This window comes from Leopardus geoffroyi, chromosome B4 (genome assembly GCF_018350155.1).
Source record: "Leopardus geoffroyi isolate Oge1 chromosome B4, O.geoffroyi_Oge1_pat1.0, whole genome shotgun sequence".
Lineage (NCBI taxonomy): Eukaryota > Metazoa > Chordata > Mammalia > Carnivora > Felidae > Leopardus > Leopardus geoffroyi.
In genome coordinates, this window is record NC_059341.1 from 5,835,270 (window position 1) to 5,861,587 (window position 26,318).

General features: G+C 42.9%; 1 protein-coding gene and 1 long non-coding RNA gene across 5 annotated transcripts in view; one reads left to right on the top strand and one right to left on the bottom strand.

The window, feature by feature from the left end:
• Positions 1–26,318, bottom strand: part of PRKCQ (protein kinase C theta) — a 186,793-nt gene that overhangs the window by 109,353 nt on the left and 51,122 nt on the right. The window contains exons 1-8 of one of the 3 annotated variants that reach the window (XM_045462521.1): positions 23,604–23,872; positions 22,614–22,740; positions 18,363–18,562; positions 14,945–15,005; positions 8,862–9,024; positions 7,684–7,715; positions 7,502–7,587; positions 2,659–2,788 (exon numbers count right to left, since the gene is read on the bottom strand). In XM_045462521.1, coding sequence (XP_045318477.1) covers positions 2,659–2,788; positions 7,502–7,587; positions 7,684–7,715; positions 8,862–9,024; positions 14,945–15,005; positions 18,363–18,562; positions 22,614–22,740; positions 23,604–23,621 — 817 coding nt within the window. In that variant the 5' untranslated portion in view covers positions 23,622–23,872. Of the gene's footprint in view, positions 1–2,658; positions 2,789–7,501; positions 7,588–7,683; positions 7,716–8,861; positions 9,025–14,944; positions 15,006–18,362; positions 18,563–22,613; positions 22,741–23,603; positions 23,873–26,318 lie in introns of those variants that run through there. The other 2 variants (XM_045462522.1, XM_045462523.1) reach the window with 2 other exon arrangements.
• On the top strand, positions 620–18,741 carry LOC123589912. Of its 2 annotated transcripts, none has more exons than XR_006708511.1 (3): positions 620–1,234; positions 3,647–3,732; positions 18,656–18,741. It is a non-coding gene; the product is annotated as an uncharacterized LOC123589912 (long non-coding RNA). The 2 variants fall into 2 exon arrangements; XR_006708510.1 differs by lacking the exon at positions 18,656–18,741 and adding an exon at positions 9,031–9,386.

Here is a 26,318-nt window from a genome sequence, read left to right on the forward strand (position 1 = left end):
TGTGCAAAGAGCTTAGTACAGTGGTTGGCATCAGATGCTCAACAACTACAACTTGTCTTTTATCTTCATTATCTATTCCAAAGAGATATACATTAAACTACTGAAGTGGAATTTGAGCAGGCTTCAGCCCTTAGTTTTAACTGGCTTACTCTTCCTCCAACAGTTCATAATAAAATAGCATTTTCTATGTAAATATAAACCAGTACTTGTCCTGGTATATTGCATGATAGAACCCAAATCCATTCTAAGTGAAATCTTTTATGTATGACTAAAGCCCTTAATATAGTCACTATGCTGTTTATAATGGCTTTCTGCTCTTGTGAATTTCAGCACGACTCCTACTGGATGTGTTTCTGCGGGTTGCACACTGGGAAGTCCCAGCTGCATTTCCTTAGTACCGCAAGGCAAAGGGAGGCAGTTGGCAAGGACTCAGCATGAAGCAGTGGGAAGTTTCACTTTGCTTTTTAACATGGTAGCCAGATCTAAGCTTGTCTTGGATGCTCTGGCATGAAGGCAGGCCCCACCCCCACTATGGTAATGTCCTACGTCTCTGTTACTAACCTATGAGGTGACAACTTGATCTCTTTGAGTGCAAACAGGCCCTTTGGACGATGATTTTCATGGGAGTTAAAGTGGACAGAAGAAAGGAGACAGAATCAAGACAAAGGGAGGCCCTACTTAAGAAGGTGGCTTAGAAAAGAACAAGATAGAAAGAGCAGGGCCAAGGCAGAGGAACAGAGTCCAGAGAGTAGAGAGGGAGGAGAGGTGAAGTCAAGGGCATGGGGGGTGAGGACACAGGGATGTCTGTAGGTATCGGCCAGATACCTACAGAGGGTGCTGGGGAGGGAGGGAGGGGAGAAGAGGGAAGAGGAAAGGAAGGGAGAGTGGAGAGGGGCTGCCTGGCGTGCAGGAGGTGGGGGGAGACAGGGAAAGAGAAGGGAACGGAGGAGAAAGAACGTTAGGGAGGACGGAACAGAAACAATGGCTGTGAAACAATGGCGAGGAACCCTTGTAGAGGGTTCTAAGCTCAGAGGCAGAGACAGGCTGTTGGCACCACTGGGCAGCTGAGGCGCTCAGGCTCCAGGGAGGGGAAACCTGAGCTGTGAGAGAGACCATCAGAGGACCAGGGGAGCCATCACTCATGCCCCGCTTGTTCCATTCGGGAATTACTTCTTGCCTATGAACTCCTAAAGATCCTGCAGACTACTAGGCCCACCTGTGTGCTCTCGAGCAGGTATAAACAGCTGGGTGCTCAGTGGCACTTCTGGGCTACGAAGGGATTATTGAGATGAATTCTCACTACATCTGGGTTTTGCCTTCAGTGATGGTTTGAAAGCCTAACCTTCCTCCTGCCTCCACTAACATGTCACTCCAGACTCCACCGGGCGTGTAAACGCAACGGGGATGAGTTACTAGAACAGATGAACACAGGGGAAGGGAAGGGAAAATAAGATCAATACAGGCAGCGAGGCAAACCATAGAGCCTCTCAACTACAGAGAACAAACTGAGGGTTGCTGGAGGGGAGGGAATGGACTAGACGGGGGATGGGCATTCAGGAGGGCACTTGTTGGGATGAGCCCTGGATGTTATACGGAAAGGATGAATCACTGAGCGCTACTCCAGAAACCAAACTACACTGTAGGTTAGCTAACTTGAATTTAAAGAAGTTAAAAAAAAAAAAGATAAGAATTGCAGAAGATTTAACCAGTGGCATAAAACAAAATGGGGTGACCAAGAAAAAGTAAAGTGGCTTCTACCTTTAATCATTCAAAACAGAAAGGCCTCTGCCGCAGCAGAACTCCCTCCTTTTCGAAAGTCTATCTGGCCCTGTTCCACCCCCAGCCCCACTCAAAAGGCAGAAGTGGCTTGTGGGAATCTTTCCCTCCCTCCGGCCTAATCCTGATGTGACAGCATCTCGGTGTCTCGAGGTTATCGCCTTAGCCATTTGAACTTTTAGAGCGTTGCAGTGCTTTTTACTTTTTCTCAGGGCAGGTCCAAAAATCTTGACGAGTGCAGAGCTGTGGGCTCAGTCCGGCTGTATTGCCAGCTGAATGCCAGCCTTCAAGGGGAGATCAGAGGAGGGAGAATGGGAAGAGGGGTGGGCCTCTTACTGGGCACTGTGAGTTTGCAGCACGCTTAGGGCCCAGAGCCTAGGGTCTCAGTCACAGAATTCTCATGTGCAGGACCATCCATCAGCCAAGCAGATGAGCTGGGCTTGCTCCCTGATGGGCTACGCAGAGAATCTGTAGGGCTGGTGTGAGGGAGAGAGGCAGGGTCAGAAGGGGCAGGCTCCGAACACTGAGACACAGCAGGGCAGGTCCCAGCCGGGGGGCCAGTCAAGGAAAATGCTATCTTCCTTTGTCCCCAGCACAACAGGGAACAAGAGAAGGGGGACAGGTCAGGAGACTTGACATTTAGACTCAACGGGCTTGCACTTCTCTGGGCTACAAGGATTAAGGTGTTGGGGGTGGAAAGGAAGGAACAGCACTGGTGTCTCATCCTGGGCACTTCACATTCAAGACGTCGGGGTCATCTGGGTCAGCTGGAGAAATCCAGCCTCTCTCCTCCCCCCTTCCCTCATGCTCTCCATCAAGGCTGCAGAGCCACCCCTTAGGGGGCCCACAACAGGGCCCACGCTCCTTTCCCACTGGACTCACCGTCGCACTTGAGTCCTTGCCTCGCCAGGCCCCACAGCAGGGTCCCACAGTGCTCACAGAAGGTCGGGCTTTTGTAATTGTAGACTTTGAATCTATGTGGCATGTCAATTTTGAATCTCTCCTTGTGGAACTGAAAAAAGGAAGAACGTGTGACCAAACGCGCGTCCCTGCTTTTCAACTTTGGGTGTCTTGGCAAGCACTTGAGTCCAACAGAGCACTGAAAACACTGGAACAATGTGCATTTCAGGGCATAAGTGTTACTTGTCAACCCTTCTGGCCATGGTCAAAGAAGGCAGGCAGCCATTAGCTCTTCCAGGCAAGGGCCAAGTGCGTAATATGCAGACGTCGGGTAACCTGGAGTAAGCTGAACACGTGGGGCGTTCCCACAGAGAGGCTCACAGCTTCAGGAAGAGGGGACTGGGGTCACTTATCTAAATGGGATCTAAGTAAACGTTGCACTGCCCTTCCTATTTTCGCACAAATACTTCCTTTTCTTTTTCAACCCAGAGCGAGTATGCTAACCTTTGGAAGATGTTTACGAAACACTTCCTCTAGGGGAAACACTGCTATGGGCTTAACAGTATAAAAGCCCACGTGTGAAGCATGTCACAGCTCTTGCATGTGGATGGAGGGGGTGACAGGCAGGGAAAGGGGCCTGCCAGGTGCTGGGGACAAGTATGCTGCACATATTACCTCTCACACACGTGATATTGCAAATACCCCCTTGGAAGTCACCTCTATTAGAATCCTCACTTGATACATGGGGAGGTTAAGCACAGAGAGGGAAAGACTCTTGTCTAGGTTGCACACGAGCGAGTGGGCTAGGACGTCTATAAGTCGAAAGTCAGAATCAGCCTATACCCTTTCACCGTTACCCTTTCTCCAAGAAAATGAACCTGATGATTTAGGGGATGGGGAGAGGGGAGATGAGAGAGGGATGCTGGTGGTAGATATACAGCAGGATTTTTTTGTTTTGTTTTGTTTTTAGTTTTCTGGAGTTGAAATTATCTCCGTTAGCCAACCGTATCACATGAACAGCATCAGCAGCCACAGCATCAGGAGGTTTGATTCCTGGTAAGAATACCGATATTCTTTGTGTAAGAAAGAAAGTTTTACCTAAGACTTATCATCTCTCCAGAAGTTCTTAATTAGACAATTCCCTTGGGGATGTGCACAGCAAAGAAGACCTATTCATTCACGGTGATGTATCTGATATTACCACCGAGGATGTTAGCCACCATTGGGTCATTAGAATGGCTGTCTGAAATTATTTAAAAGTTGCCTAGAACCTCTTCTACTCATTTTCGACCAAGAAAAAATAATTTTCAGATCTCAGCTTGTATAAACATTCCCATGTAAATATGAACAATTAATGACAAGGTCCAGGCTGGGAGTCTTCTCCCTCAAATCTAAACCCCAAGCTCAAATAGTTCAAGATATGTCTGGGAAAGAAAATAGATTTGTACTTTCCAATATGATATTCATTTAGCCATGTGGGCCAAGTGAGCACCTGCAAGGCGGTAAAACGATCCACTCTCAGTATAAAATACACACTGCATTTTGAAGATTTTGTAAGAGAAAAAGAACGTAAGCTATCTCATTAATTTTCATGTGAGGATACCTGAAAATTTAAAATTATACTCGTGGCTCTCATTCTATTTCCAGTGGACATTAGCCATTGAGGCTAAGAGACATTTTTATAATTTGTGACTTTTCCAGGAAAGCTGAAGGCATCAGGTAGAGAGAGCAGAAAGGCAGGTTGCGAGGTGGTGATTTGGTTTAAACAAACAAAACACTGGTCTGGCAGAGAAAGACAAATACTGTATCATTTCACTTATATGTGGAATCAAAAACAAAAACAAAAACAACTCCCCCCCCAAACTCATAGAAAGAGATCAGACCTGTGGTTCTCAGAGGCAGGGGGTTGGGGGGCAGGGGTAAGTGGAGGAAGGTGGTCAAAAGGTACAAACTTCCATTTATAAGATAGATAAATCCTGGGGATGGAACCTACAGCATGGTGACCACAACCAACATGGCTGGGTGATGTACAAGGAAGACAGTCGATCCTAAGAGTTTTCATTACAAGGAGAAATCCTGTTTTCTCTTTTTATTCTATTTATTATTATTATTTTTTAAGATGAAATTTATTGTCAAATTGGTTTCCATACAACACCCAGTGCTCATCCCAGCAGGTGCCCTCCTCAATGCCCGTCATCCACCCTCCCCTCCCTCCCACCCCCCATCAACCCTCAGTTTGTTCTCAGTTTTTAAGAGTCTCTTATGGTTTGCCTCCTTCCCTCTCTGTAACTTTTTTCCCCCCTTCCCCATGGTCTTCTGTTAAGTTTCTCAGGATCCACATAAGAGTGAAAACATATGGTATCTGTCTTTCTCTGTAGGACTTATTTCACTTAGCATAACACTCTCCAGTTCCATCCACGTTGCTACAAAGGGCCAGATTTCATTCTTTCTCATTGCCACGTAGTATTCCATTGTATGTATTAAACCACAACTTCTTTATCCATTCGTCAGTTGATGGACATTTAAGCTCTTTCCATAATTTGGCTATTGTTGAGAGTGCTGCTATAAACATTGGGGTACAAGTGCCCCTATACATCAGCACTCCTGTATGTATCCCTTGGGTAAATTCCTAGCAGTGCTATTGCTGGGTCATAGGGTAGATCTATTTTTAATTTTTTGAGGAACCTCCACACTGTTTTCCAGAATGGTGATGGATGTTAGCTGAACCCATCGTGGTAATGATTTCATAGTATATGTAAATCAAACCATCATGCTGTATGCCTTAAACTTATACAATGATGTATGTCAATTACTTCTCAATAAAACTGGGGCAGGGGGAACCCCCAACACCACTGCTCTGGGAGATTGAGACCTGAAATTTAGTCCCAGACTGGCTACTTATATTATAGATGGTTGACTATGGAGGAACTACTTTAACCTCTTTAGGCCTTAGGAGAGTCACCTGTAATAGGAGACTGTGCCCTTTCCAACTCTAAATTTTAGGAGATATTCTGCTCTGCAAAAATTCAATCAATTTGCCTTCTCTGTGCCTGCCCCATGGCTGGAGAAAATCCCACACCTGGCAGGCTGGGCCTTCAAACTCAGATGGACTTTTCACTGTCCTTGGCACTCCTACTGTCCTTCTCTAACCACCTTGCTTTCCCATCCCAAGAAAATTCTCTCACAGATCCTTTCTCCTCAAAGCCACTTGCTGCTTTCTCTTCCTCCTTCCCCCAATCTCCAGACTGCACTGAAGTAGTAAGCTGTCTAAGGGAAGCTCTCTCACCTTCCTGCCCCAAAATCTACAACGCACTGTCATCTGCAACCATCTTCTCCCTTTCCGCTACAATTGATGAACCATCGGTCTGTCCATCACAGACTCATCTCCACATGTGCTTTGGACATCTTCCCCTCTTGCCAAGGGTGGACTTCTTCCCTCCTGACTGCTCTGGTTTTCCCTCTCTCTAGCTTCATCCACCTCTCATCTCCCTCCAGCTATGGGAGGACTGCCATCCTTTGGGTCGTACCTCTTTTCAGCTACTGTTCTACTTCAATGAGCTTCAGGTTAGTCTTCTTGATAGTATTAGCACATAAATTGTGTCCATGTCGTCAACTTCCAGGAACCTTCAGTGCTGGTCGATGAAGCGAACACTCTACAATTCTTTGAAATGTCTTGGATCAAGGGCCCCAGATATCTCCATGTGGTCCTTATTTTAGTGGCAATGACCACAATTGACCCCTTTGCTTTCTGGTTTCTGTAACCTCATTTACTGTTAATATATGGAGAGCCTTTTCTGAACTCTTATTCTCAGTCATTATCCCAAGCTCCTTGTCTTCTACCTAATGCAGTTTTAGATTCCTTTGGGGAATTTATATATTCGGTCTATGGGCTCATATAAATTCCAAGTGCATATAAAATTGTCCACTGATACCTCTACTTGGATGTCTACAGGCATCTCAGGTTGGACTTATTAAAAAATGAAATAGTAATTTCTCCTCTAGTCTTACATTGTTATGGTTCTGCCTCTACCCCACTGCTCAAGACAAAAACCTGGGCATCATCTTTATTTCCCTCTCTTTTATTTTTCACATCCAATCCACTGGCAAATCCAGTCATTTCTAACATGGCAATCACCTGAAAATCTGCTCACTTTGCTCCAACATAACATCAACCATCCCCCTTAGGGGAACTTCTGTAGTCACCTCTGGTTTTTTATGTTCACACCTCAACCCACCATTTCCCTACAGCAGTCACGAAGTGGGCTTCCCACTATAGGTCAAATAAAATCCAACCACTTCACTGGGGTCTAAAACTTCCATTCAATCTAGGTCCTGCCAAGTTCCCCAAATTCGTGTTCTATTTGTTCTCTTGCCCTTGCTGTTTCAGCCTCATGGTCCCATTTCAGGTCCTAGAACATGCGGACTCTTTCCCCCTTGGGGCCTTGTCTGTCTGGAGGCTCTCAGCTTAAACGCTCCCTCCCCTGGGAGATTCCCTGACCTTTGGTTTAAGTAGGTCACTCAGTTATTTTCCACCATCACACCACGAAAGTCGTTCTCATATAATTGCCCCAAACTGTGTTTTCTGGCCACTTTCTATCATGCTTTTCTGGAAAAGGTAGAGTCATCGATATTCTTATTAGTCTTTTCTTATTCATAATATATATATATATTATTGAAGAGGAAAGGGTTTTAGGGAGATTGACGTTCATTGATATGCGTAAGGATTCAAGCTCAGGCAGTGCTAAAAATTAGTGGGTTGTAAAATTTAATGTCAGGATAAAGAGTTCTCATATTTCAGACAAAAAAGAGGAACTTAAACACATACCATGGTTTCTCTGCTATTGATAGCTGATCCTGTGCACTTAGCTATAACTTTATCGATACACTTCTTGTGGATTGCCGCATTACACTCTGGAAAGAAATGATTGTTGCTTAAGATTTTCAGAAGTGAAGGAACAATTAAATACAAAGAATGACAGTAATACAACAGAAACCCTTCTTACTTACGTCGACACTGGTAGCCTTGTTTGTTCAGACCCCTGCAATAAAGCAGATGTTTGATTTATTTGGATGTTCGAGTCAACAGCACCACAAACATTAAAAGGTAAGCAAGATCTCATAGCTTCCTACTATCAGAGCATTTACTGATCAGCAGCCCTGGTCTATCACTGGCCAAGAGTGTTAGTATATTTGTTTGTTTGTTTTTTAAGCTGCTTTGTTAAAAGTCTGATAGTTAAATAAATGAGGAGCTTTTGTTTCCCCCCTCACTTGCGAACTTTCCAAACCAACACGTAGAGATGAAAATGACTGGCTGAAAACGCATCACAGGCACCTAGCAGCAAATTTCTATGTCCTACACGTAAAAAGTCATTGTCTCTCTAAGCTCAGTACGGATGGGTAAAGACACCTGTACGATGGCTTATTTTTTCTGAGTGTCTGATAATATTTGCAATTACTAAATTCTTAAGCTTAAGACCCATTCCTGTGTAACACTATTAGAAAGGAAGGTGATTCTAGTCATTCAATGAAAACAGTTGGTGGAAATACACCAAAACACTATTTGACCTTTGGGTACCCTAGCTAGGCTGAGGTTGTGCGTTGATGAATGCTCAAAGAAAAGAACACCCCCACCAAGAGGTGAGGAGGCTAAAACCTGAGACAAGAGTCATTTCAGGTCTCTGCTGTCCCATCGCCTTTGCTATGTGCCTACTGAGGCTTGAACTGATCTCTGTCTGAAGACGGCTAAGACACCCGAGAGCCCTGTAAACATCTAAACCTATTAGCTCCAATGCAGAAGTGTTTCCTTTTGCACACATTAGTACCAGCACAGTTGGGCTATCAAGGTGGTAGAACTTTCGACTGTAAAGCTGTGCCAGCAGTAAAGAAGTCTCCCTCTTCTGTCCTTCCCTCTTACCCCCAGTAGCCCCCATTTAATCAGAAGCTAAAGTTCTTGGAAATTATTCCTGCTAGAGCTGGCTTCCTTGCTCTCCAGGGGTCACATTATGAAAATACTGTATAGAATCACACTTTCAGCTTCATCCATCCAGGTGAGGCCAGTGAAAAGGCTCATGTAGTATCTATGCCAGCACATCCCACTGAGGTAGAGCATGCCAGCCCTGGCAGGTTAAGAGGATGGGACAAAATGCGTAACGGGAAGCTTGGAGTAAAATGCCAAGTTACCATACCAGACAAACTCATGGCAGACAGAGCAAAATGTGGGTTGGGGGAAAAAGGTGGCGGTAAACTCGTGGCACTTGACGTGGTGTACTTTGGCCTGTTTGATGGCTCCTCGGCGGTGATGCAAAGCAAAGAAGCCTTCAGACTCGAATTCACTCATCTCCTTTGTGTCTGCAGGAACAGGAAGGACAGAGAACAAAGTGAAGTTCTGCGATATGGCTGTCACAACTGGGTGGGGAGGATGGGGAGATGGGGAAGGGGTAGAGACGGACAAGGAATCAGGCAAGCATCGACACCAGTAAAATTCCAAGTACTTATTAAGGTCGGTATAGCACTAAGCTTCTTTCTTCAATTATATGATACAGAATTATCACAGGGTGTATTACTATAGGGTTGAAACAATGAGGTTGCATTACTGGCTCAATCCCTCACTCCTCTCTGACTGAGCTGAGCTATCCTCTTTCCATTTTTAAAACCAGAGGTCAGAACTTTCAAGGTATTTATCAACCTCTCCTATTCGCTGTCAATGATGAGTCAGCCAGAAAAAGCAGGAAGTGGCAAATACTTTTCTGCCTGTAATTCTAGAGAATACTGTGGTTACTGACAGCAACTTAGAAATAGCACTTTTTTTTTAATCTCCCAGAATGCTTTACATCTGGTTGTTTATGGGCAGGGTCCAATAGATTGAGAGGAGGTAGCTAGACTTGTGTGTGAGGGCAAAATCACTTTCGAAAGTTGTTTATGCTCTGGTTCCTGACGTCTATAGTACTCAGGTGCACCAGCTACAGACTATGCTGGTCAGTGTAGAAAAAGCCAGAAATTAATATATCACTGCAATCATTTGTTAATGTCTAGGTAATCCTGGATGTAACCTAGTCATTTATATCAAATCATCACATTAATTTCTTCAGTTCACCCTGGGTTCTGGCTATTGGTGAAGGTACTATGGAAGTCACTGTCTATAGTGCCCTATGCCCTGATGACATCTTCCCAAAAGGCTAGAATACTAGTGATTTCCTGGCTGAAGCCCAGACTCAAAGAAAACACACAATAGCAAGGCAGTCATGGCTCAACAGTGTGATGAAAACCCCAGCATGCAAGAAAGAATAGTAAATAAGAAAGGATTAAAAAAGATAATCATCATTACTGAAATAAGGATAATGAATTTAATGATTATAAGTTCTAAAATTATAATTCTAGGGGTGCCTGGGTGGCTCAGTCAGTTAAGCATAGGACTTCAGCTCAGGTCACGATCTCACAGCTTGTGAGTTCAAACCCCACATCAGGCTCTGTGCAGAGCCTGGAGTCTGCTTTGGATTCTGTGTCTCCCTCTCTCTCTTGCCCTCTCTCTTTCAAAAAATGAGTAAACATTTAAAAAAATTAAAAAAAATTAAAATTATAATTTTAAATACCTTGGAAGATTCTTAGATTATTTATTCTATTTCTTGTGTTTATACAAGCATAAAACATGGAAGTTTAGCAAGAGTAAGAGGCTCATATTTCACAAATAGAAAGAATTGACAATATTTAAACCAGATTACTTCCATTCTGGCTAAGTAGTGGCAGGGTCTGACAACACGTTTGATACAAATGTCCCTGACATGATACCTTATTTTCCACATCCCTAATAGTGGCCAGGCGAGAAACCTATTGGTAGATAATGAGCAGGGGGCATATGGATGGAGACCTCTCCCCTAGGAATCCACCCAAGTCCTAGGCTACATTTTATGACTAAAGTCTTCTCTACGGTGGTCCACAGGTCTGTTTTATGGCAACTCCAAATTCCCAGATAAAGAGCATTCCCCGTAACTCTCTAAAAACTTCCACAGATGAGACATAATACTTTGCCTAATACTTTAAGGTTAGGTCATGTAAGTTTTTTTATTTGGAACTGAGCTATAAATAATTGGGTTTGGCGAATGAGGGATTGAATTCAGGGTCACTGAGGCAACTGCCATTTTCCACAAGTTCTGATATAAGCAGATCTATTTACAACTTGTGACTGGCGGAGTAGGTGGTTTGTCAGTAAGATTTGACTCATTTCTATTTTGGTCCAGATGAAATGCAATAAAGTATAAAATTACTTTTGAATTCAGGCAATAGAAGTGAGTTATTCTGGGAACCCTACTGTATTACTGTAAAAAATTATATGTACACACACACACACACACACACACACACAGTCTGTCAAACTAGAATACTGTAAATTTTTTTCAAAGGTCAGAAAGTACTAGAAATAAGTTGACTCCCTTGGTCCTTTCTCTGATTTTCTTTATCCTCTAACCATTTTGGTCATTACAAGAGAGCAACTGTGTAAAAGCTCAGAATTTCTTGAATTCTTCTGGCATTTATGTTTTTTTTTTTTTCTGAAGTAAGTTGTTCCTCTGTTTAAGTTTATTTATTTTTGAGAGTGAGAGAGAACATGAGCAGGGGAGGGGCAGAGAGAGGAGAGAGAGAGAATCCCAAGCAGGCTCCACGCTGCTAGTGCAGAGCCTGACACAGGGCTTGATCCCATGGACCATGAGATCATGACCTGAGCCAAAATCAAGAGCGAGATGGTAACTGACAGAGCCCCAATGAATGTGGATTTTAAAAGAGAATGGAGAGCAATGAACAACTTGTTTCCCTGTAGAGTAGAAAACTATTGATGCTTCCATTAAAGAGGGTGTGGGAGGCATGACATTATCTTTTTATTTTTTTAAAAAAAATTTTTAATGTTTATTCATTTTCGAAAGACAGAGAGAGACGGAGCACGAGCAGGAGTGGGGCAGAGAGAGAGAGGGGGACACAGAATCTGAAGCAGGCTCCAGGCTCTGAGCTGTCAGCACAGAGCCCGACGCGGGGCTTGAACTCACAAGCCGTGGATGAAGTCGGACGCTCAACCGACTGAGTCATCCAGGCGCCCCGACATGACATTATCTTAAACTTTATCCAAGACTGAATTCTGTGTCCTCCCCCAATTGCTTTCTCTTCCCATATCCCCCACTCCTACCACTCCTATTATCATTTTCCTACTCTACTTATTTTAATAAATACGGTCAATGTTTTCCCCTTCATTCAACTCTCATTTTTAAAGAAGTATAAAGCACTTCAACCTGCGCTTATAATGGGCATACCCTTTCATCCAAACTGCCGTGAAATCTTATTTTCTTTTGGGCTCTTTATTTCATTCCTATAACGATGCCCCTAGACCAGATTCTCATCACCTCTCCACTGAAAAAATGAAATTGTGTAGGCTCTCTCCCTATCCAGTCTATCTCCTTTTACAGATCTATCCCACATTCTGACACAAGCAATTTCCCCCAAATACTTTCAACATAACATGGCCTGCTTGTTATGGGACTGTGACTCCTTGTTGGTGACTTTCCTAGGTCTGCACACTCCTCTTGCCTGATTCAAGTCCTCCAAGATCTATCTTGGATTCTTCATTCTGATTTTAGCAAGGGCCCTCTGATCTGTCCAGACTGGTCTTCCCACAGTTCTGCAATGCATTAATATTTGTGCTTAAACCTGCATATTTTCCTTCTAGAAAACAATCCCTCTTCTTTGCAAATTCAACTCTGCCTATCTTTCAATGTCCACTCCTATGGAATTTTCTGGAGTGAAGGCAACCCATATGACCTCTTGCTTAATACTAAGCAAAAATACTTGCTTAGTATTTATGTGGCTTAGGACTAAATTCTTCTCTAATTGTTCAGTCTCTACCACCTCTTTGATCTAGGCTTAAGCTCTTGAGTATGAGAACTCGTGTCTTGGTTTTTTGAATCCTTCCAAAAACTATTTTTTTTTATATATAGCAATAAACATTCTTACAATAGAATGAAATTGTATACTTCTGGTCATCAATAACGAATTTCCTAGTTGGGTTATTCCTTAATAGTGTTTGCTAAAAATCGAGCTTTGGGATATATAAAAATTTAGAAATGGAGTCTCAGTGTGGGTCTAGGTATAAAAAATTTTAAATATGACAAAATTTTACTCTTAAAAAAAAAAAAAAACCCTTCCTGGACTTGAGTAATCACAATCTGTGAAATATCATTGTTTTCACCTTATCTGAATATTCTCTCTCATTCTTTTTTTAGATCTTTAAAATTTTTTTTTAATATTTATTTATTTTTGAGAGAGAAAGAGAGAGACAGAGCATGAGCAGGGGAGGGTCAGAGAGAGAGGGAGACACAGAATCAGAAGCAGGCTCTAGGCTCTGAGCTGTTAACACAGAGCCCGATGCGGGGCTCAAACTCACAAACTGTGAGATCATGACCTGAGCTGAAGTCAGATGTTTAACCGACTGAGCCACCCAGGTGCCCCATATTCTCTCTCATTCTAACAGAAAATTGAAGTTCTATAGCCATAGGATGAGTAACCATGAACTGTTTCTCAAAGCAGCAGTCTTTAAATCATTTACCCAAAATACTTGGCATTCTCATAGAAGACTTCTTTCAGTTTACGTTAGATCATATTTTGAACTAATGGGAAGGACACACTTCCTCTACCTGAGGGAACTGAACACCATTGGAATTATCATTTGGGCCAGCACTTTCACTTTTTAGGCAGGCCTGGTTATTCAGCTTCCTACAACCACTCTGTATCATTTGGCCAACTCAGAAATAGTCCAATGCCAAGTATTATGTTTCCAGAGCCTCTACAAGATAAAAGAAGAAAAGTTCAGATTGTATTGCTGCCTCTTTAGGAATCCACTTCTTTACCAAAAAAAAAAAAAAAAAAAAAAAAAGGATTATGGAAAATTTTGAATCCATACCAAAGTTGAGCAAATACCGTAATCAATTTCCCAGCACTGATCATCCAGCTCCAATAATTACAAGTCCATGACCACCACTGTTTTTCAATATACCCTATCTACTATCCGTACCTGCATACCAACGGGTTGATTTGAAGCAAATTCCTGGTATGATATTAAGTATTTTGGTATGTATGTTAAAGATGAGTACCTGTTTTAAGAAATAAAACCATAATACCATCTTCGCATCTAAAAAACGTATAACAATGTCTCAATATCACCAAATGTCTGGTGAGGGTTCAAGTTTCCCCGATTATCTCATCATATATATTTTTTAATGTATTTGCTTGAATCTGGAGCCAGAGACATTGTATATGTTAAGCCCAGACCCAGAAAGCACCATAAATCTACACTGAAACTTGTTTCTTGGAGATAAAACTAATTCAGGAAAAAATAAAATCAATTTGTAATCCGTAAGTACACAGATCCACCCTGAGGTTTAGGGTTTTATGAGTAGCAGCATTTGATTTATTTACACAGACCTTTGGTGACAGTACAAATGCAACAGAAGGAAGAGACAGGCTGTCACAGGCACCAAGCATGAGGGCTCGGAAATGTAAACTCTCTGATCCACGTCTGTGTGTCACGTGGGAATGAAACTCTTTAGCTTTCCTTCCTGTTCCTAAAAGGATTTGAGGTGATGAACTTGAAGCATTATTATTTTGCTACTAGCATTATGGAAAATACTTACTAGTGTCCCATTTATTTTGTATTTTACTGAGATTGTGATTGCCTAGTTTATCTGTCTATCTATCGATCTATCTATCTATAAATGTTTACTTACTTATTTTGAAGGGAGAGCCAGAGAGAGGGGGAGAGAGAGAATCCAAAGCAGGATTCTCTTGAACCCCAATGCCAGGCTCAATCCCACGAACCGTAAGATCATGATCTGATCAAAAATCAAGAGTCAGATGCTTAACTGAGCCAGCCAGGTATCCCTGATTTATTAATTTATACACAATGTATATACACATAGTGACACACAAACAGAGCCTTTTATATTTACGTTACATTCCCAAACTGAAATAAAGACAGACTATAAAAGCACTGAGCACCGAGTTCACACCTTTTGGAAACTAACGCTATATGTGTTTTACAATTCTATGTGTATCTGGCCCAGATAGTATATTTTCAACTAATATTTGAGCACCACTGAAAAATTTTAAGAAAACTCAGTGTGTTTCCTTTTCTCCCAATTCTCTTCTGTATTATTGCAAAAGTCAAATAAATTGCACGCGAGGAAAAGGCCCACGCCCTCCGCACCCCCAAAGGAGAAGACAAAATATCACTTGCCACTCATTTCCAGAAAGTATCTTGCATTCATTAGCATTCGGCCCTCAGGTTTTAGCTCTAACTGATGGAGAGAGAGAGAAAAAAAAAGAAATATCAGTCAGAATGTGAAATAATCAGGAACTTAATGACATAGTAACTGGCGAGTGTAGTGATGGCCAGAGATTTCCAATGTAGAGCCCGAGCACCGCCTCCTTCTTTCGTTTTACTCATATAGGTTATCATCAGAGTAGCACAGCCTCCGTGGATACAGCCTTTCTCTCATTAAAACACCCCAGAAACTCATTAATTTTGCTTGGAGATCCAAATTTCCAATAGGAAGCAACACAATTCTCAGTTTCTATTTGATTTTCTTGCCCCGTGCTGCTTCCTATCTGTACGCTTGCCATAGGGCAGATTCAGATCGCCACCATGACAAAAGAATCAGAGACACCAGGGACAGCTAATTGGGGGAGCAGTAGGTCTTTTGGAAGGAAAGATGGATCCTGCCTTGAGGGTGCCTACTCAGTGTCCCTAGGTTAACCAGGGCATTAAGTGGAAACAGTGTTTTCCTTTCGGTAGGAGCGACTGTTTCCTTGGGAAAGTGCTGGATAATCTACCAAGGGAAACTTCAACTAGATGAGTCTAAGAATGGATAAAAATGCATATTTTAATATCGTCATGTAGAAGAGACCAGAACAGAGTCACATTAAAGGGATGACGCAGGATATCATGTGATGTGACGTGGGGGAAAATGACAAATCCAAGAAAACTTGAGTACTACTGCTCACATCTGAAGCCACTGCACTAGGTTGTTAGTATACGGAAAAGACTCAGAAGGTGAGCTGAAGGTCAATATTGGTCATTGCATCCATGGGTTAACCAGAATCACTGAGAAATAGTAAGAAATGTGTGGCTGAACCCAGGACTGAATTGAACCGTGGTTAAATAATTTACTGGCTGTGTGACCTCGTGCGTGTCACTAAGCCTTTCAGGATCTCTGCAAAGCTGACATAATAATGAGAGTTACGTCACAGCATCATACTGCTTGGTCAACTATAAATCTTCACGCAAGCTTAAAACAGATCAGTGAGAATAGAAGTGCTTTTAACATCAAGTATATACACCTTGTCCTCCGGTTTGTGGTATAAATAATAAAGATGCTGGCAAAAAGGCACCAGGAAGAGCAAGAAATAAGGGGCTCGTTCCCAAGTGAAGTGGGGACAGTTGGTCCCAGGTGACCACCAAGTTTTGGGAATTAGTGATGACGGAGGAAGTTGAACCAGTTGGCTGCTGGAAAACCAGTATCCATAGGAAGTCCTGTTTGCACCATGCCTTTGAGAGCGAACCACACAAACAGTTGAAACCTTGGGAAAGTGGAAGGTAAGTCTGAGTGCGGTGTGGAGAAACTGGATGGAGTCTGGAGAGGTGAAGGGGCAACTTTCAGACAATAGATATTTTTTAAGTAGAGACATTTTTAAGAAAGTGGATTTCAACAGAGCGAGGGAAAAATCTAAGCCCAAAGCACCCTGTTGGCCCTTAAACACTATAAGTGAAAGCAAACTAAGAAATGACCTTGAAAAAAAGAGCTGGACAATGTAAAAAGGTTGCTAGATAAATGAGGATCTGAGGGCCACCAAGTGCTTGTGTCTAAATAACCTTAGAATGCAAAAGAAGTGAAAAGTCTGACAAGAATAAAACCAGAAATAGCCAAGGCAAGAAGGCAAATGCAACTTTAAGATATAGATATAATAGAAAAGCAACCTGCTCATCAGTGAAGTCTAAATAAATAATTAAAAAATTAGTTGTCCTTTCGTTACCTGAAAAGGAAATCAAATAGCATGCTATTTAAAAAAATTGGGGATTTGGTGACTTTAAAAAATGAGGCAGGGGGTGCCTAGGTGGCTCAGTCGGTCGAGCGTCCGACTTTGGCTCAGGTCATGATCTCGCGGTCCGTGAGTTCGAGCCCCGCGTCAGGCTCTGTGCTGACAGCTCGGAGCCTGGAGCCTGCTTCAGATTCTGTGCCTCCCTCTCTCTCTGCCCCAACCCACTCGCATTCTGTCTCTGTCTCTCTCAAAAATAAATAAACATTAAAAAAAATTTTTTTTAATGAGGCAGAAGGCAGAAAATAAATGGGAATGAGCAGAATATGGAGGGAGACTTGGTCGAATGAATGTCTTCTCCCAGCCGAGCTAAATACTGCCCTGCCTTAAGCTACAAACAGTCTCAGGGTCTCACATTCTCTGGTTTGTGTAAATCCTTTCATGCCAACTCACACATCTGTGATGTCATTAGATTATTTTGCCTCTTCTTACCTGCCTCCGCAGTCCCTCAAGAGGAGATCTGTTTCCATGATCCTTTCTCCAAGTGGACACGGAATTCCTCCAACAGATATTGCTGGACTACCTTTTCTAAACATGTAAGCATGGGAACTTAAAAAAAAATCTTGGTATATGTCTATCTTCAGAGATTACTTTAGTGTCACCAGCAAAGATGTGTATAAATATATATTCTTCTAAAAAGTGCTGATTTTTTTTGAGGTCAGATGTAGAACACTGACACAAAAATCTAGTTGGTAGGTTTCTAGCATTCCCATTTTGAAACCAGTGACTTCAAAACCTTCTGGGTGGAGTTCTTAAAAATCTGAGCTACAGGAAATAAGAAGCAGAAAGATAAGATTCTCTCCTTTTGCATAAATAATAAAGCATTTGAAAACATTTTCTGGGATTCAGGTAATTTAAAATCAGTATTTACCGGTGGGTTTTTTTTTTTCCATCATTTTGTAGACCCAAGAAGTTTTCATTAGAATTTTTTTATGCATCCATATTTTACTCTTTTCTTTAACATTTCTAAGCAATTGCTACCCAAGCAATTATAAGCTAAGTTTTCCAAAACTTGTGGTAACATGGATTGTTTATGATGTACTTTTTACTGCAGAGTGAGCCTTACAAGTGAATAGGGAATTTTTTTTGGGGGGGGGGCTAAAGAAGTTGATAGGGATAGGCAAAGTATGGAGAGGGCAGACCAAATATCACATGGGTCTTTGCTGTTCCTCTCATCTATCTGTATGTTTCTCTAGTCTTCGAAGATATCAAGAGATCACACAGATATGATACCTCCATAAATAGGGAGCAGTTAGGTTCCCAAGTTAAGGGGGATCTGTGATATTTCTGAGCTTACTTTTGCACTTATAAATCAATAAGTGTTCTTCACAGCCTAAGAGACCTTCTTCACCTTAACATAGGAATCAAGATAGAGTGTGTTGATCAGTTTTATAGTCCACAACGAATAGTCACTGTCGTTAGCAGAGAATCTATTTTCTCAAGGCTAGTGTGTCATAAATTCAGGATGACACTGGAACTACGCTCTTGTCTTTGGTGAACGTGGTGCTGACCACTGAATGGTGCGACCTTTCAAAGAAGCCTGCAGCCTGGATACTTACCCATATCTCCGCCTTGCCGTTGTTCTTCCTGCATCGCTCAGCCAGAGAGGAGAGCTCGACAGTAGTTTCGGATATTAGGTCCACATTCTTGCCCTTCACAATGATCTGCATGACTCTTCCCTTGTTGATGTGGGCATCGAAAGTGCTGTCCCAGGGTGGGTACATAGTTGGCTTTTTCTGGATATACATCTGCCCATTCTCTGGGAACAGAAAGATATGTTCTCGTTACTCCTTTAGCCAACTCTGGGAAATAATTCCACTTGACGTTGGCACCCATTCTCTCTGTTCTCTAGGATCTATAATTCCCGTTGGAAGGTCAAAAACAACACACACGACACTAGAGACAGGATGAGACAGTCCCAAGGTCTACATGCAAGGTAATGTATTGAAACTTTAAAGTCAATCTAGTAATTTAGGCAATAAAAATTGGATCATGTCTTGGACTAGCAGTGTTCTTTCTCTATTCAACAGTTAGTTTCTTCACTTTGAGGGTGAACACCTGAGCAAATAAAAAGACATCAGGGCCTCGGCTTGATGTATTTGGGAGGGTAGAGTGACCTAGGTCCCATTCTCTACATGTTATATACTTTTATGCCTTTGGGGGTCTTCCTTTGTTAATCTGCAAAGGGTGGACACACTAATTAATTTCACTGTCATCTGGTAAAAAAAAAAACTGCTGTGTGTTTATCTGAAAGACTCTGTGGCAAAATTTAAGGTTTATGGTGAGTGCTTCTTTAAAAAGATATTTAGAAGTTTTCTACTTGACATACATGCACTATGAGGTAAAACTTTTGTTCTTTTCCATTCTTTATTTTTTGGGGGGGAAGAGAAAGAGCATGGTGGGAGGGGCGGAGAGAGAAGGAGAAAGAGAGAATCCCAGGCAGGCTCCACACTGTCAGTGCGGAGCCTGTTGCAGGGCTCGAACCCACAAACCGTGAGATCATGACCTGAGTCGAAATCAAGAGTTGGACGCCTAACCAAATGGGCCACCCAGGTGCCCCAAGATAAAACCTTCAGAACATAAGGAGCCATTATTTGCTTCTCTAACTCTCAAGAAAGGATACATTTTACATGTATCATGCACCCTAAGCAAAAACTAACAGGTGACTCAGAGAGGCGGTGGTCTTAATCCATGGGGTCAGGGAAGCAGGCTATCGACCTACAGGTGAGGAAAGGCAGGCAGCCAGGAGACCAGGACGTGGTTGCTGAGAACCGTGGTCAGGATGATAAAGAGTAAATAAAACCTTCCCAGAACCACCAAGGTGACTGGGAAAGAGTTTGCTGGTGGAATTAAGTAGTGTTGGTATAGCTTTCATCCCCACTGGATTTTCTACAGTATTTATACTTTAATCATTTCAAAAGCAGCAAACTGCAGCTGTATCTGAACCTCGGTTTCTTGTGATAAACAGCACACTACGTGGCAGATTCAAATGCAGTCATGTTGGTAAAGCAAAAGGGAAAAATCCATCTAAGCACGGAAACAAAGCAGTTCTGACTCCCGATAGCCCCTTCTCTCTCACGCACAGTGCCAAAGCGGGACACACGCCTAGCATTTGCTAAATGATTTGGGAAGTATATAAGCACTTGAATAAGTGGAAACTTCTAATTCTAGATAAACCTGGCTATTAAAGGGATAAACTCTGACAACGGTGAGGGTGGAAGAGGAAGGGGAAGATTTTTATGGCTCGCTTAAAAAAAATTTAACCGGAGATGGGACTTATGGCAATTCTATAACGACCGGAGTAACATTTTGCTTCCACGGACTGGAAGCCCTCTTTCTCAGAACTCCTCAGCCGCAACCATTCTCCACGCCCTTCATGGGACAGAGATACCTGCACAATGGCGCTTCTCATGCTCTCTCACTAGGTTTGTAAGCACCCAAAAAGAGGACCAGAGCTCAGGATCCTCTCTATTTATGGTACGTTTTTATCACTTTCAAAGGCTCCCAGAATGACAACACTCTGCCCTGTTGACTCATTATGGAAAATGCAGCCTAACACCCTCAAGATTGATAGGGTTTTAAAAATTGGTGCAGCCACTATGGAAAACGGTATGGAGGGTTCTCAAAGCTTAAATGGAGAACTATCATATGATCCAGTATTTCCACTGCCGGGTATTTACCCAAAGAGAACAAAAACGCCAGTTTGAAAAGATACATGCACCCCTACGTTTATTAATGCAGCATTATTTATATAATAGCCAAGATACAGAAATGACCTAAGAGTCCACCAATAGATGAATGGATAAGGAAGATCTACGTGCCATGGAATATTACACAGCCATAAAAAGGATGAGCTCGTGCCGTTTGTAACAACATAGACAATCTAGAGGGTGGTAGGCTCTGGAGAGAAAGAGAGATACTATATAATGTTACTCATATGTGGAATATTTTTTAAAAAAACCAAATGAATATATAAACAAAAAGCAGAATCAGGCCTATAAATAGGGAGCACCGATGGTTTCTAGAGGGGTGGAGTAGGGTGGGGGATGGGCAAAATGGGTAAAGGAGAAAGGGAAGTCTAGGCTTCCATTTCTGGAATAAGTCACGAGGATAAAAGGCACAGCACGGGGAGTATAGTCAATGGTACTGTAATAGTGTCCTAGGCCGACAGATGGCAGTTACCCTGGCGGTGAGCATAGCAGAAGGTATAGATTTGTCGAATCACTACACTGAACACCTGAAACTAGTAAGACATTTGAGCATCAACGATACTCAAATGAAAAAATCTAAAAAACCCAAACCCCATAAATTGTACAAAAATAATATTTGAATTGTGACGGGCAGAGTGATTTCTCGTCAGAACAAAACCAAAGACAAAATCAAAAACCAAACTCTCCAGATGCCACAGGCTAACCTTTTGGAAAAAACGAAGCCGTCGTCTTTTCTGACAAGGTCTCTTGATCCCCGTGGCCGATCCGACCACGTTCAAAGGCAAGGCCAAAAGAAGAAATGAAAAAGAGGCTCTCAGGAGGCAAATGTCAGTGAGGCCCGTGCTTAGAGAGAACGAGCTCCCGGAGACCCATTAAGTGGAAAGCGGCTTTGAGAAACTCAGACATTTCACACTTCAAAGGTTTCTGTGACATTTGAAAGGTTTTAGATCCGGAGCAAGTGCCACTCTCACTTGCAACTAAACAGGAGAGGAATCCGGGCAGAAGGGAAATCAGGATGATTTGGACCTTCGCCTCAGCTTGGTGCACACTCCCGGTGGCTGCAAGGATAGAGTCCGTCACGAAGCATAGATCTCTAAGGGAGGGAAAGGCCAGCCTGGTGGGATTTTTTTTTTTTTTTCAACGTTTATTTATTTTTGGGACAGAGAGAGACAGAGCATGAACGGGGGAGGGGAAGAGAGAGAGGGAGACACAGAATCGGAAACAGGCTCCAGGCTCTGAGCCATCAGCCCAGAGCCCGACGCGGGGCTCGAACTCACGGACCGCGAGATCGTGACCTGGCTGAAGTCGGACGCTTAACCGACTGCGCCACCCAGGCGCCCCAGCCTGGTGGGATTTGGAAAGCCACGATTTGGAGCTGGAAACACCTCGTTGGAGGTTCTCGGCTGCCGAATCGGGTTCCTCCCGCATCCGCAAACGCCACTCCATGAGACGCCTTTTCAGTACCACCCCATGGGAAACAACACATACTTCTCTGTCCCCAAGTCTCTCTCCCCCCACTTCGCCCTGCTTCGGTTTGCTGCCCAGCACTCCTCCTCATTATTCCTTATATTCTAGTTTGTTCCATACCTCTCTCCCTCTGCTAGAGTAGACGCTCTAAAGGAAAGGCACTTTTTCCACCCACTGGACACTAGGCGCTCCATAAATACGTTCTGTGTGAACCACCCGGGATGGCTCCCCTCAATAACCATCTTTAGAGTTCATTGTAAGATTGTGCAGACTTAATCTATCTGTATTCGCTGGAAATAACCAGGGTCAGCAGTGCAGGTGCCATGTTCGACTTGAGCTCACCAGTAGATTTTATCCCCCCCATTAAGTCCTCACATCGTGTCTTCAACCCATTTCTCGTTTTCTTTGTTCCTTTCGCATATGTGAGAAAATGGCGCAGTGAAATGGAATACGCCTGAGTCGGTCACTAAGCTCATATGCCCTTGAGGAAGTACTTGGCTTGGCTGGCCATCAGTTTCCTGAACTGTAAAATTAGGTTGAACCGGATGACTCTGACGTTTCTGGAAGGACTTGCTTCCTAGTTCACACAAGGACTTTCCTCCTCCCCCACCTCGAATACCCACTCAAGCTTACCTGATTCAACATATTCTTTGACCAGCACAGCGCAGTAAGGGTTAACAGCCTCTCCCTGACATGGCTGGCAGGACCCACAGTCGAAGTTGGACAAACCAATGCGAAGAAATGGTGACATGGTTGCTCCCTGCAAAGTGACAAAGACACATGCTGTTGGGGGCTATAAAATATGTTATTTTGGGTGTCCCGTTCCCACTTAACCAGCGCTTTATCACTGATAGCTCAGAGGCTCAAATGGCTCAAGGATCCATTTAAGCAAATACTTTTACTTCCTCTTCTGCAAAGGACATTATTGGGCTCACCCCAAACCCCGGGCTGACTAGCCAAGGAAAGAGGCTTCCCGACGTCTGCATTACTCAACCTTGTCACTTAGAACTAGAATTCCACTCCTAATTTAAGGGGGTTACACTTAATGGTTGCAGAAACAGGCAAGAAAAATTCCCAACATTTTATTTCTTCTGTTATGCAAGCAGGTACCCAAGAAACAACCCACAATAATAAGAAAATGAGTTTAGAAAGGGTGAGTCTATTTTAGTCACAAAAATATGACACCACAAAATTCTTATGTGGGCTATTTATGTGTGTGATGCACTTGGCTCTGGGAATTTAGCAGCTGAACTCTATTTACTTCAGACATTTCGAAAAGGTCTACTTTCTTCGCAGTCATATATGCGTGTGTATACGTACGTATATATGCACACGTATATACCTCCATATAAAATAAACCTTTGACCATTCCAAAGCACTTAAAAAAAATCCCAAATCATTGCCCACCATAAAAGAATGCCTTATCATCTAAGGAGAAATGACAAAAGCCAAATTACCAATAATTATGCATACCTAGGGATGTGAGGGGAAAGCCATCATGATGCTGGCCAACAAATCCCAGGATTCTAGTCTGCTTCTTCGTCTGCTATTCCTTCATGTCCTTGTTTGGACACTTCCCTCAAGTAACCACCCATTGCCCCCACTTTTCTTTCTTTTACCTACTTTTCCATGAGGTCCCATTAATCTGAAACTACCATCTGGTATTCAGTGGAAAAGTTACGTCTTTGCCTCTTCTCTCTTCTTGAACTGTTCTCTCCTCAGTCTCTTAAGTAAGCCAAAGATAAGAACAATGAAGCATTAGCTGTCCTTTCTACCTTTGTAGAAAGAAACACAAGTCCTCAGAATGATAGGACCCCACATGTGAGCGCCAATGGCATAATCCCAAATCTGGCAGGGCCATTCAAGACTGCTGGTTCTCTGAAGTGCTGGGTGGTCTTTGAGTGTTTTCTGAACCTACAGAGAGAGATTAGGGGCTCTTGACAACTGCTGTGAACTTCATGGATTCTAAGAAAGTCTCAATCGCCCACAATTTAGCAGGGTTTAACTAAAGGACACGGTTGTAAAATCATCATATTTTGCAGGTGTCCTTAAGTCTCTGAAATACATTCCATATAAGTCACACTGTTGAAACGGTCACCAGATGACTTCTAGATGTGTCTTCAGGGGCCCCCTTCACCCTCTGACAGCCTCTGAGGTTAGTATTCTTGGACGGGAGCCAGGCTAATGACTGAGAGTTCTCTGGAGAAAACTTCCTTGACAACAGCCCCTTTCCTGGGTCACGTAGGTCTTCTGGACAAATCTATATTTTTCTGCACTTATAGGAAAGATCGCCAAGAGTGTCCTCATTTACAAGTGTTTACCATACGTGGACCCTCTGAAGATTTCCTCAACACGAGTAAAGTTAAGTAATTAATTCTGAGTCTGGAGGGATCACTGACTCATAAAGCCTGAGTTACAACCACTGTGACCTTTAGTGACGATGTGTCACTTTGCTATTTCCAGGCTGGGCTCAGAATTCACAGCAGCAACTCAACATGCACCTGGAAAAGTCTGTCCGGGGAGCAGACAGAAACCTCTAGGGTGACGAGGGTTTCCGGATGCAGTAGGGGAGGGAATCATAGCGGAACCCCCTTCTCCTCCAGCACGCCCCGCTTAGCTGATTTCCTAGCCCACCAGCCACCCAGATTTGCTAGCCCTAGCCCCTCACCCATGAGCATCTTGGCATTTTACCCCAGGCATGCATCTGTTTGCTGGCCAGGCCACTGCCTCACTTTTTAAAGGTCTAGTCACGGGGACAGGACCTGACATTTTCACATCTAGAAGACAGAACGGGCATCTGTGTGCTGAACCTAACATGTTGTTTCCTCAGAGGTGCATGGTTTGTTTTTTAACATTTTTTTTTTAATGTTTATTCACCTTTTGAGAGACAGAGACAGTGTGTGAGCAGGGCAGGGGCAGAGAGAGAGGGAGACACAGAATCCAAAGCAGGCTCCCGGCTCCGAGCTGTCAGTACCGAGCCTGATATGGGGCTTGAACTCACAAACCGTGAGATCGTGACCCGAGCGGAAGTCAGATGCTCAACCGACAGAGCCACCCAGGCACGCCTAGGGGTGCATTTTTTTTTTAAGGTAAAAGGCAGCATTTCATTCCTGAGCTACGCAGAGTTTTTCCCCTCCTGTAGCTTCAATGTGAAATGTGATCATTATGAAAAATAAAGAAAATACACAAATTGTAAAAAATCTTCTCATAGTTCCACAGCGGAAGCAAGTCGCTACTACTCTTTTGATGTATTTTCTTTCGTCTTTTTTTAATGAACAGGTTTTGTGGTTTTGTTTTACATGCTTTGCTCATACTGTGTTTACGGGATTATATTTGGCTTTCTAATTTCACATCTTGCCAGGGGCGCCTGGGGGGGTTAAGTCGGTTGAGCGTCCGACTTCGGCTCAGGTCACGATTCACAGTCTGTGGGTTCGAGCCCCGCGTCGGGCTCTGTGCTGACTGCTCGGAGCCTGGAGACTGCTTTGGATTCTGTGTCTCCCTCTCTCTCTGTCCCTCCCCCCTCTCAAAAATAAACATTAAAAAAACCCAAATGCTTTAATTTAACATTTTGCCATAAAAATTGTCCAAGGTAGTATGTTATCTTTGTAAACATCCTTTAACTTCTTGCACCATCTTCTAATGACCTGTTTTACTAAAATCTTGTAGTTAAATGTTTAGACATGTTTTTTCATAATAGAAATAATGCCGTAATAAGCACCTTTTTATAATTTTTTTAAATTTAGGAATACTGCATCAGTGTAGATCACTAGTGTTTTCAATATGACTAGATCAAGTGGTATTACTATTTGTAAGTCTTACACATTTGAAGACAATAATAAAACAAAGTCAAAGAAAATATCTAGAGTAACTACAACAGACAATAACTAAGTGTCATTCTTTATAATAAGCATACACAAATTTGAAAAAGCCAAACAAAATAAAAACCACCTATGACCCAAGGAATTAAGTGGCAATAACACAGACTATACCAAATATTAAAAAAACAAACAAACATAGTTTCAATTAGTTATGTGGGAAGATGTTCAGCCTGTGAGCACTTTAAGAAATGCAAAATGGGGGTGCCTGGGTGGCTCAGTCGGTTGAGCCTCCCACTTCGGCACAGGTTGTGATCTTGGGGTTCATGAGTTCGAGCTCTGCATCAGGCTCTGTGCTGACAGCTTGGAGCCTGGAACCTGCTTCGGATACTGTGTCTCCTTCTCTGTCTGCCCCTCCCCTGCTCACGCTGTCTCTTTCTCTCTCTCAAAAATAGGTAAACATTAAAAAAATATATATATACATATATATATATATAAAGAAATGCAAAATAAAACAAGATAC